The sequence below is a fragment of the Nansenia antarctica genome (assembly GCF_963989245.1).
Source record: "Nansenia antarctica genome assembly, chromosome: 4".
Lineage (NCBI taxonomy): Eukaryota > Metazoa > Chordata > Actinopteri > Argentiniformes > Microstomatidae > Nansenia > Nansenia antarctica.
Window position 1 is genome coordinate 61,334,634 of NC_137689.1, and position 12,860 is coordinate 61,347,493.

Here is a 12,860-nt window from a genome sequence, read left to right on the forward strand (position 1 = left end):
TTGTAAACATTGTATATCTTTTAAAAAGTGGTAACAGTATCAGTGGTAACCAGAGTTGTTACATTTTTAAGCACCATCCGTCAGCTTAAAAGCAAACCATTTGCATAAAACGAATGGAGCTAGTTTTTTTTGTTGCGAGGTTTTGCTATAGGCCTAGTTTTTTTTTTTATCTCGCTCAATCAACTCCTTGTCCAGAATTCTATCCAGAAAAATAATATTGTGTCATCAATTATCGCCATGTAGTTCAGTAAGACGAAATTGTCCAAGGCAGACGGTGTGCGTTACCAATCGCAATATATGGAATAGCCTACACGTCTCATTTGGCACACGAACTCTGTGTGTCAATTGGTTCCCAGCAACATCATCTTTACATTGAAAACTGAACAAAGTAACACTTGGAAACTTTCTGTTGCCTATAATCTGCATGCTTTGGTGAAGAACGCTTATTTTATGTGCATGCAAAAATACAAATAATGTATCATTATCACATCATGTATTATTACAATTATGTATTTATTTTATTTCCCATAGACACATTAAAAACAATATATAGGCTAAGCCTATAGCTATATAAATGATATAGGGCCTAGGTAAGACTCATTTGAATTGCATTACGTGGTTAGAAATATTTCATTCTCAAATAAAATAGCCTACCAAAATATATTTTTTCAGAAGAAGTTAGCCCCTTATATATTATATATTTTCATATATGTTTTATTATTATTATTATTATTTATTTATTTTTCATATATATATATCATATGTACTGTATGAAAAAAGGCTATAACGCCACGCTCAATGGCCGTTAATGACATGGATTAATCACGTGTATTGCAGCTCAGTGGTGGTAGTGTGATGTCGGGGCGACGGAAAGCCGAAGTCCCCTGCGGCTATAGCCACGTTGTTCTTTGTCGGAGTTTAGTCACGGGTGTTGCGACCGAGCTGGTCCCACATTCTGTGTTTCTGCGTCTGCCGGGGTTCGGGGACAGATGGTGCAGGAGTCAGCGGATGACGTTGCTAAGAGGTGCAGTGAGGTAACGGAGGGCCTGTGATTTGTTCACCTGTCACTTTCCTTTCGCTCAGATGGATGGTGTTTCACCGCAGAGTTGAACTGTAAGTCTGTCCATGCACTTTCGCTCATCTCAGTTTCTTACAACGAGAACCAGTGACAATAAATAGCCCACAAAGTTAAAAACATCGTCAATTATAAAGTCATCATAACCACAAGTATGAACGCTTCAAATGATTCTCTCATAGGTCGAGAGAGCTAGCTTTATTCTCACGTTTTATTACACTCTCGAACACGCGCGCGAACACACACACACGCACACGCACACACACACACACACACACACACACACACACACACACACACACACACACACACACACACACACACACACACACACACACACACACACAGTGCCATTATTGGGGGGTTTTGCACGAGACATCGAGTGACTTTTCAACCTTAAACTTTGTGCAAATGATCATACAATAGATTAATGTATAGACAACCATTGCAGCGACAAAAAATCTAATATGAAAAATCTAATCTGAAAAGGGCCAAATTGGGAATAATCCTTTTGACTTCTTTATCACTTTAGATTAGATTAGATTCAACTTTATTGTCATCGCAGAGTACAAGTACAATACAACGAAATGCATTTTAGCATCCAACCAGAAGTGCAAATATAGCCTATCAGCCTATAACAATATTAAAATTATTTATACATGAGGGTTGCCTTGCCTTTGCAATGCTATCGACGTCCGTGATTGTAAAGCCCACAAAAAGTAAAGCATGCCAATTATAAAGCATATTAGGCCTAAGCCAATAAGAGATTACGGTCTTGCAGTTAACATGTTGCCTTTAAATTACGAAACTTGATGCATTCTGTGCTAATGACAAAATTGGTGACGTTTGCAAACCAATGAATGAGTAAAAAGGTTGCGTGACTGACGTAGCACTCCCAGTAGAAAAAGGCGCGGAGTGCTATAGGTACGGAGGAGGTGGGCAGCGAAACGAGACTGAGGCCGCTAAGAGGAGTCTTGACAAGGGATTTGTACAGATCGAACCAATAGTAAATTCCTCCTCCTAAATCACATACACACACGGACGCGCTCGCACACACGCACACACGCACACACACACACACACACACACACACACACACACACACACACACACACCCGCACACGCACACACCCGCCCACACACACACACACACACACACACACACACACACACACACACACACACACACACACACCCGCACACACACACACCCGCCCACACACACGCACACACACACACACACACACACACACACACACACACACACACACACACACACACACACACATTCTCTAGCCGAAGAGAGGGGTAGCCTACACATCAGGAAAGAACGTCAGTTTTGTGATCACCCGCAGACGCGAACAATATAGGCTAGGTCGTATAATTGTACGCTTTAGTTAGTCGTGTTGTTATTTTAGTCTTTCGTTTATTAACATTTGTTGGTGTTACCTGGGCAGCTTTACATCAGCGACATCAACGATCACTGAGATGTGTCTGTGTCGCGTAGTCCTACACTTAGGAATCAACGCCAGAGTGAAGGGCAACTACGGATACCAGCCAGAGTATTTTTAGTCTTTGGTGTTTTTTCTGATATTGTCTCTTGGAATACTTTTGCCTCCTGTGACGAGCAATTTTTTTTCCTTTTACGAGTGCCTTCCTTCTCCGACAACTTCCTTCTAATGACCGACTGAAGTGCATTGATATTTCTCTGAAATCCGCAAGTTACACGATTTTTGGGTCCATTCAACACAGTGATTTGCTGGTAGGTTTTTAAAAGTCATTGTTATGTGGAGCTTGTGCTTGTTATTATGCTTATAGTGCATAGTAGTATGTAATAATAATAATAATAATAATAATAATAATAGTAGTCTATTGACAACGTGTTTCAGGACGACATAAACAATAAACACTTGGTCATGTTTTTTCATCATATCCATACATACAACCGTTAAAGAAGGGCCTTCGTAAATGTTTATCTTTTTTTGTAGCCTATATCTTTGCCTTTTTAAAAAATATATTTTTTATCAAACCAATGCAAATAGGTTTGCGTCTCATCGAAGTTTTGCCTTGTAGGTCTGGAGGAGACAAGTGTAGCCCTCCAGCCCACGCAATGTTGTTCCACGGCCTCCCCGGAGGCGAGATGCAGGGGGTCATCGACGGAATGGACCGAAGAGCGAAGGGCGGTTCTCCTGCCATCAGCTCAGCTATAGACATGGGGGAAACTGAGACGGTATGGACGCTTTTGAGGAAACTACATTTTCGGAAGTAGGCCGATCCTTGGGTACAACTTTTATGAGGGAATACGCTTGAGAAAAAGGCATATAGTTCGTAGGAAGACATTCATTTTGAAATGTTGATAGAGCCCATATGAAGTGCCATACACTTGCATATGTAAGCCTATACCTTCCCGTATGCCTACAATCTAAACAGCTAAATAATTACATTTCTATATTAATATTTCAAGGTGGATTTGGATGTTCGGCGGGTTGTAGTGATTAGGTGGATTGACAGTAACCAATGACCTGCTGAGAATTTCAGTAGCCTAATTATACTTTTATAATTTAAATTATAATTATATTGAAAATCTAAACACCTATACATACTATAGTATAGTTAGTATACGTATCCGTTTTAAGGTAATTCATAGGCCTATCCTTTCATTAAATATCATGTACACATTTTTGCTACTAAACGAATGATAATAAACAATAAATTGGCTTCTCGTGAATTTAGAAAATACTTCATAGAGTATGAAACGTTTTGAACTTTTAGCTAAACATAACTACATTTCTAATTATTACCCACTCAATATTAGCCCAATGAATACATTCATTATTAAAAGTGTTGAATATGGCCTGTAAGCCAAATATGTTTGTTTTTTAAATATCCTGTTAGATCATAACTTTAAATTCAGGCCTTGATGCTGATGTTTGATTACATCAGCTGGCTATTATAGGCTATTATAGGCCTAAAATAGTCTTGCTATTATAGGCTATGTTTCGTTGTCAGCACAATTCGTTTAGTTGTGTATTGTTTGTGTATTTGTCTCATGCATGAATTATGTGCATATACTTATTTGGACACATTTCTCTCATTTCGAAGTCCATCAAATGACGCCCATAAGACTACCTTTCCAAAAATGTTCTTTGTGGTTCAGCCCATTGCTTTTATAATCCACGTTTTGCATTGTGTGGTGTTAGCATTTGATCTGCTGTGACTGTTTACATGGATGAAAACCTTTAACAACCAGACGCTTTACGTTATGTGTTATGCTGCTATCTTGAAATGTACATTCATAAGTGATGGCGTACCAAACATATGTTCTTAATGTCAACCAGAGCTGTTTCCTCTCCCCCCCTCAGAGTATGACGTCCATCAGCAGCGATAGCGCGGCCCTGTGCGCGGGCTGCGGGGGGACCATCTCCGACCGCTACTACCTGCTGGCGGTGGACAAACAGTGGCACATGCGCTGTCTCACGTGCTGCGAGTGCAAACTCAACCTGGAGTCCGAGTTGACTTGTTTCAGTAAAGACGGAAGCATATATTGTAAAGAAGATTACTACAGGTAACACATTATACAAAGCCATTGCTACGATAAACAATGACAAAAAAAAAAAAAACTATCAAATTAGGCTAAACTCGTCTGTAGGCCTTGTTTGATGCTGTCTGATGATAATGCTGATAGGCTAATAATGTTTAATATTCCCAAGCATTCATTTTCACATTTCCGTGGTTCTGGGTTTTGGGATGTTTAGAACTCCTTCCTAAAATGACATAATTGTTGACATAGGCTATATAGAGAGAAAAGCTAGGCTACATTTTAAGTCACAAATACGGATATATGACTAAAAGACCATCATCATAGTTGAATTGGGTCAATATGCCCCCGTAAGGCCTAGTATAGGGCACAATAACAAACGTTATTACACTATAGTAGCCTATATCTCACCACAGAGATTTGTGAAATGAAAACCCCTCGTTGTTTCCCTGTTTTGAATCTACATGTCCCATGTGTTCTGTGCGCTGTCTTCTCCCAAGCAGGAGGTTTTCTGTCCAGCGATGCGCCCGGTGCCACCTCGGGATCTCGGCGTCGGAGATGGTCATGCGGGCCAGGGACCTGGTTTACCACTTGAACTGTTTCACCTGCACCTCTTGCAACAAGACGCTCACCACAGGAGATCACTTCGGGATGCGGGACAGTCTTGTTTACTGCCGTCTACACTTTGAGACACTCATAGAAGGGGAATATCAAGGGCATTTCCATCACGCGGATGTAGCCTCGGGCAAAGGACTTGGTGCGGGGACGCCACCCTCGCTGGGACTGCCCTACTACAGCGGCGTGGGGACGGTGCAAAAAGGGAGGCCAAGGAAGAGGAAAAGTCCTGGGCCTGGAGCGGATCTGGCCGCTTATAACGCAGGTAGGAGTTTATAAACAACCGTTGCCATGTGGGTTACCATTTATATTTCCTTTGGCAAAGCAAAGAGACAGATTTACACACATGTTTTTTTTTTTTTTAGCTCAAAGAAAGCATAACATGTCCTATTTTGTCAATGTCCCATATCAAATGTCATAACAGGGAGTCAAACAAATGTTATAATATATCGTAATATATGGTAGTATTCAAATTACTCGTTTGAAATAGGCCTTTGACTCTAACTGAATTTACAACCCAAACAGGACCTTGTTCAAATAGAGCGAGCAGACGAATTTAGCCTTGATGCTGGAACATTACATAGGCCTACTGAAACGGGATTAAAAGTTTATCAATAGATAGATAGGCCTATCTTTGAAAGGCGTACATTTTGTGTTCCAATATATGTTACGCAATAGCACAATACACACACAATGTGCGTATACTGTTGTGTGAGTGAAGCAAATAGTAGATAGTTTGATTGATGTGGAAGATATCCCTTAAGCATAAATATACTATTAGGGTTTTCTCGATCATGTTTTAAATACCGATGTTAGCAAATATGTTGATTAATTATTGCACAATTATCTATTGTCAAAATCGGACGTGTGAGAAAATTAATTTTGGAAGCCTGGCCCAATATGTTTGGGAGGGTTAGGGTTAGGGCGTTCGTGTTGCGTCGAAGTCCTGACTCGTCTGTCTTTCTTACCACAATCTAGATAACCTGTTTTCAGTAACTTATGCTTATTTATGTCCATGCATTCTCACCTCTAGTTTATTGAAGCCTTAATTATTGAAAAGGGTACACTTTTTAAATAATCTTACTGAGTAAATTAGACATGTCTTTTAGAAGACTTTTAGATTTTTAGACGATAGAGGCAGACAAGTGTAAAATAGCTGATGAGGGCCAGAACTTCAATAAAAGACGAGAGAGAGAGGGAGGAAGCAAGGAGTCTGTTCTATGTTACTTCTATGATGAAGTTCTTATAACCTCCACTTGTTGAATCGCAGTTTATAGGGATTTTACCTCTGTAAATCAATGTCGAATTTCACATCATAGGCAAATCTGCAGAATAAATAAAAGGTTCCCCAGTGCAGATTGAAGACAATGCCTCCTGCAGTTAGAATATATCATCCTTTCATAAATTGTATTTAATAAAGAGCCTATAGCATCACCGACTCCCAAGCTCCGTAAGTTTAAGGAATCACTCACTTCTGTCTTGTTGCTATTAGCTGTTATTAGATAAGACCATATGATCTTGACATTATAGGTATTATGATAATAGGGCATTAGCCTAATTGTGTCGATGATTATAGGCCTATTGCATAACATTCCTCCGTAGTAGAATAATAGGACGAGTATAGGCTAATGATAGGCTATTATGATAATAGGCTCTAACGATAAAATCCATACTTAATGTCCATGTTGACGAATAGCTCAGTGGTGACATTTCAATAACAAACGATAATTTTCGAAAGGTTTATAACCTAACCTGAGCTAAACAAATAAAACGTTTATGATTTCTGGTCGTTTAACATTAATTGTACAGTGTGCAGTGTGTAAAGACTATAGGCCTATACAATTTAGCATTGTAGTTTTAACCAGGTCTAGGGCCACACTGCAGGCGCATGCGTATTAAAATGATATGTGGTTGTTCGGGGTCTGGGATAGTGCAACACTTTGGGAAGTAAAGATTATGGTATGGTTTTACATGCACAACGTGAAACATTAGAGTCGATATATTTGTTCTCCTTTAAATCGGATTTCTGGTGAAATCTTCCAAATAATCGATAGCATAGAGCACTTAATAAACATAAAACATGTGATTTGTAAGTAAATTAATCATCAACAGCTTTTATTGCAACGAAGAGATGGTTTTTCCTGTCTTCTTTCTTTCTTCCTTCTCTTTGTCTATTTTGGAGCTCTACTGCCACCTGAGGGGCGTTTGTTGAGAACATTCCTTTCACCAACATCCGGAGGTCAAATTCAGTCAAACCCGCACCATTAGAAATCCACATTGCTCGTTGACTGCGTTTTACCTTATTTAAATGTACAAATGTGGTGTTTCATTCTCTGTTTCTGCTTGAATTCCAGCATACATTATGTTACAATGAGAATTTTAGGAAAACTGATGTTGCAACTGATTTTGTCTGTTACTGACTTTGGTTGTATCATTTTATATCAGTCATGATGAGAAACAATATAGTGCAGTAATGTCTAATTCAAGACATTGTATGAAACAACTTAAAAAAGACATTGAGTCAGAGTCACATGCCAACCACAGAAAGACAATGGAAACTGTGGGCAATGTTGAACCAAATGTCACACCATAGAATGTGGTAATGTAGTGGACCGCGACCCCATGGGCAATGGGCATGTTATATTATGTCACAGTTATGCAACAGTCAAAGACTAACCAAAGTGATGTTGTACAACAGTTGTGAGATTACTGTTTTTTTTAACGTGTAAATGCAAACACTGGAGCTCTGTAGCTTTTGGAATGTTGGATTGAAAATGTTTTTTGATGGTTGTTGGTTAGTCACATGTTGGTTGTAATTAACAGTTTATTAGATGTTGTTGTGTGATGCTTATTTTTCAAGGTTGACTCAAGGTTGAAGATTGTCATTTGATGATCATCATCTAAGGTTACTACATGATTGCACATGCGTTGAAAATGAATGTTTTCTTAACATTGGCAGTTGACAGTCAGGATCATACACTCTCACATTTGAAAATAATAGTTTTTAAAATGTTGCATATTTATGTAAATATAATGTTAACTTTCTAATATTGATGTAACATGAACTTCCTAACCAAATGGATACTTAGGTAAAAACTACAAAGTTCGATCTTTTGTTGCCAATCTGAAAAGGCTATTGCAACAACAATAGTACGTTTTCTTACAAATGTTCAACAGGTCCAAATATTCTCTGTGTTGTGGAATGTCTTTACAGTCTCAAGGAAAGTTTTTCCCCAAGTTTCTAATTTCTCTGATGCACATTCTGAACCCAATTATTACTCTTGTGTTACAGCAGTGGACTAGTGGCATTGTGGTCAGAACAACAGCCCAAAAGGTTATGGGTTCAAATCCCAAACAGGATCATAAAGAACAGGTTATTAAATTGTAGTGCATGGAGACAGTACTCAAATAGCTTATGTTAAGTAAAGCATTCAATTTCTATTCATTTCTGTTTGGTTAGGAAACAATGGGCAACCATGGTCCAATGTTGGATCTTGAGTCAAATAATGCATTGCTGCACCATACCATTTTCCTCTATTATGCGGATGGTTATGGTTAGCAGACAAATCATAGCATACACCATCATACCATGTTGGTTTATGGTGGTTATTAGGTTGTCATCATCCAACGTTGCTAAATTGTTGATCATCAGTTGAAAAGATTTAAATCAGCATTTTACAGCCATCTCAACTGTGTAACAAGGTTGCATGTGGACTGTAAAGATTAGTTTTCTACATGTCATTATTTGACTGTCAAGATCAAACATTGTAATAAGGTTGCCCATGAGTGGACGTTGATGCAGTGTTCAATGTCAACATTTCTGTCAAGTACTGACTAAGAAAACATAATGGTCCAGGACCAGTATGTAGGATATGAGCTTTGAAATAGTGTGATAAATCTTTAGCGATCAGGGAATGAGATCACATGATGAAGAACATTCAGTGAAGAGCGCTGTTTTGGTACACAAACAATCTTTTTTGAAATCTAGTGTTGAGGTTAAGCACTGGCCCTTTATTTTTTACATCTCAGCTGAATAAGGATATGCACATATTTGCTGCTTTAATTACATTAAAGTCACAATGCTTTACTTAACATTAACATAAGCTATATCATTTTTTTTTCTCATGTATGGAATGCTCATTGTACTTTGCAACCTTGTCTGGAATAACCTTCAGTGTATTGTTCTTTCTACCAGTCCACTGCAGCAGAACAAATGGAATAATAGGGCTCAAATTGTGCATCAGAGAAATTAGAAACTTGAAAAGAATACTTTTGTTGAGGTTGTAAAGACATTCCATAAAACAGAGAATAGTTGGACATTTGTAAGAATAGATGTTTTCTGTTGTTGTGAAAGCCTTTTCAAAATGAATTTGATCATTTTTCACTATTTACTACTATTTACTACAGATCTCATCCTAGTTGCATTTTTAAACCTTTTATCTGCATGTCAAGTCTAGCTTACATCATGCCATTATCCATATAGAGTAGGCTATGTGTTCAAACTTCTTAACATTTGCTCAATGCAGGTGTATTATCAATTGTGTCTGTACTCAGAAACTAAATTGGGACCTACATAGACATCATATGCTGATGTTAAGAAAACATATTCAACTCATGTGCAGTTTAAAAATGTTTGATGGTGACTTTCCTATGACAACCCTAATCCAAAATAACCATTCAATTACAACATCTAAAATACTGTTAATTTGTACTATGTAACTGAGCAACAACTTTCTAATATCAATCTTACACCAACATTGCAATAGTACAGAGCTAGATAGCACTTTCAATCATCTCACAACCCCATATACAATTTCAGTTGAGCAGATTTTGACCGTTGCACAGAACTGCATCCAAATCCAAAATGGCAATGGGGTATTGTCTTGCAATTAAAGATAACAATCATTCTAACTACTACTAATAAATTAAATAATACATTTGGGCAAATATTGTTTGTAATCCCTATGTGTTATTATTATTTTTAAGACATGCAAATGCATAGCTTTCAATCACTGCCAATGCACTTGAAGAGTATTGCCGAAGGTTTGGCTCACAATGCAATAAAGTGCATAGGATACATATGTTACTCTTGCTTGATTCAATTTAGTAAAAGGTATGAGATTTGAATTATTTCTCCACTGATGTATACAGTATATATAAGAATACTATTACTACTAATAATTATTATAATATTATGTTAAAGATATTAATAATGATATTATCATTTGGAAGGATAATAATTAGATCAGAAAATATCTTTCCAGAGCAACTTTCAGAGCAAAAACTGTTGTGTGAAATTGACCGTTTGAGTTTCCCTTTGACCCATCTTCAGACTCTGAAGCTTCACAAAGTAAATACAGTATTGGAACAAAATTAAGGATCACCAAGCAGAAATAACAGACAATAGGAACTGTAATCTATATTGCATATATCACTTACTCATAAGAAGCAATATATATGTGACAGGGTCTGGGGAAAAAGTCCTCAAGTAGGGCAAGGTCATCTTTCAGTACATCACTATGAACACCTAACTGCACGGTTAGCACATCACAACATGCTGATAGAACATCAGAAACGTACATTTGTTTACGAGCCTTGTATCACTTACCTAGTAGCAGATGATAGTAGCAGATAGTAGCAGATGATAGTAGCAGATAGTAGCAGATGATACAGTGAATCCAATTCACAAATGATAAGTATTTAGTGATCGTAAAACGGTTGCTTGTTATATCGAGTGTGCTCTTCAACACTTCAACCTTCGTAACATGAAAAAAAATAAGATTTTTGGTCATTTGCGTGACTTGAGAATTGCAGACAAAATAGATAATGTGACACTTTCATTTTGGGCCGCATTCACTTACCATTTATTGGAAAGAGTGATATAATAATTTAGGACCTCTTCTTTAACTGGTTAAAGTTAACTTGTAGCCTATGTGTTATCAGTGGAACCTTAAGCTAACCTGTGTGTATCTTTGTGTCTCCCTCAAGCGTTGAGCTGCAACGAGAATGACGGAGACCACCTGGACCATGACTCCCACTACTCATCCAGCCAGAAGGCCAAGCGCATGCGAACCTCCTTCAAACACCACCAGCTACGGACCATGAAGTCTTACTTCGCTATCAACCACAACCCGGACGCCAAGGACCTCAAACAGCTGGCCCAGAAAACCGGGCTCACCAAACGGGTGCTGCAGGTAAGAAAGCCCTAATTTTGCCCTCTGTTGTGTGGTAATACCAACCTACTGTACAAGAAAGAGGTCAATACGTGGGTTGGAATGGCTACTTTGTAGACTTGATTTGTGTGGTTAGGGACAATGTTTTCAGTCACTTCCTGATGCTTGTTTTGATATTTACATATCATGTAGTTGTAATTAAGCCTATATTGCCATCTTGCAAACTGTACTGCCTGGATGTGAAGTAGTATGTACTCTAATAATGGTGCAAAATGCAAATCTAAAAAGGAAGTACCTGTTTCTATCCCTCTCAACATAATCCCTTTGCACCATAACATATGAAAAATGCATTTGGTCCACCTCAGTGGAGATTGGTATTAGTCATAGCTAAGCTTTACCTGACCACATGACTAAACCAGGGATATGTTTATCCTAGTCAGATCATGAAAACTCAGGGCCCTAGTCATAATCAAAAGAGTGTTAAAAGATTTTGCTTTTGCTTTTCAATGACAGAAAAGAGTGTTACTGAGTTATGTTGGAAACTGCTAAGCATTTGATAAGGGAATTCAAAATGATGGATCATTTGCACAAATATAAACGAGTACAAATTAGAAAAAAACAGACAGGATGTAAAACATAGATCTGATGAACATAACGAGGAAAACTAAATTGTCATTTGTCTTTGATGTATTAACATCTTCATGTTTGTCACTTTGAGACACTCTCTCCCCCTTCTCTCACTCTCTCTACCCATTCCCCCTTTCTCTCTTGAAAGCCTTCCCCCCATCCCAGCCTTTTGTTTATACTAACTAACACAAATATTTTCTAATGCATTTATCATTTTTTTCTTTTGTTCTCTGAAGGTGTGGTTCCAGAACGCCCGGGCCAAGTTTAGGCGAAACATCCTACGTCAGGAGAGCACAGGGATGGACAAGGTGTCGGACGGCTCCACTCTGCCAGGGGGGTCGCCCTCAGGCCCCCCCTCTGAGCTCTCAAATGGCTCGATGAGCCCCTGCAGCACCCACACCACTTTGACAGACTTGACATGCCCCTCTATGGCCACAGTTAACCCTGTACTGACCGCTGTGCCCCCCACCACTCTATGAGCCCCTTCCAGACCACCCTCATCAGCCTTTTCCTTTTATGTCAGATCGAGCCCACCCTTCTCCAAACATCTCAATGTCCCACCTGCTCACTTAAAGACTAAATGTGACTCAAAGACTCAAGAGTGTGACACTTAAAAACATGATATTCCCTCTTGGTTTCTGTCCATGTCTGTTTTAGTGTCTTTGTATGCCTGGCAACGAAGCCTTCTTCGGTTGGTTGGATCATAAGAGCTGAAGAGATTTTCCTTTCCGTTTTATGTTTTAATCTGTTTCCTTCATGCTTGTTGACTAATGCTACCTTACTTAATCTGTGATTTGGTTTCTCACTTCCCACAATGCCTCTTTCTTGGATG

The 12,860-nt window shown here is 38.6% G+C and overlaps 1 protein-coding gene across 1 annotated transcript; it reads left to right on the forward strand.

Annotated features, from left to right (window-relative positions):
• Positions 1 to 3,185: 3,185 nt before the first annotated feature.
• Positions 3,186 to 12,507, forward strand: LOC308156648 (LIM/homeobox protein Lhx2-like; the record flags this gene model as incomplete). Its single annotated transcript, XM_080530045.1, has 5 exons — positions 3,186 to 3,305; positions 4,438 to 4,640; positions 5,117 to 5,493; positions 11,217 to 11,422; positions 12,265 to 12,507. The coding sequence occupies 5 exons, from the start codon at positions 3,186 to 3,188 to the stop codon at positions 12,505 to 12,507; spliced, it is 1,149 nt and encodes a 382-aa protein (XP_080386171.1).
• Between the last annotated feature and the right edge of the window lie 353 nt (positions 12,508 to 12,860).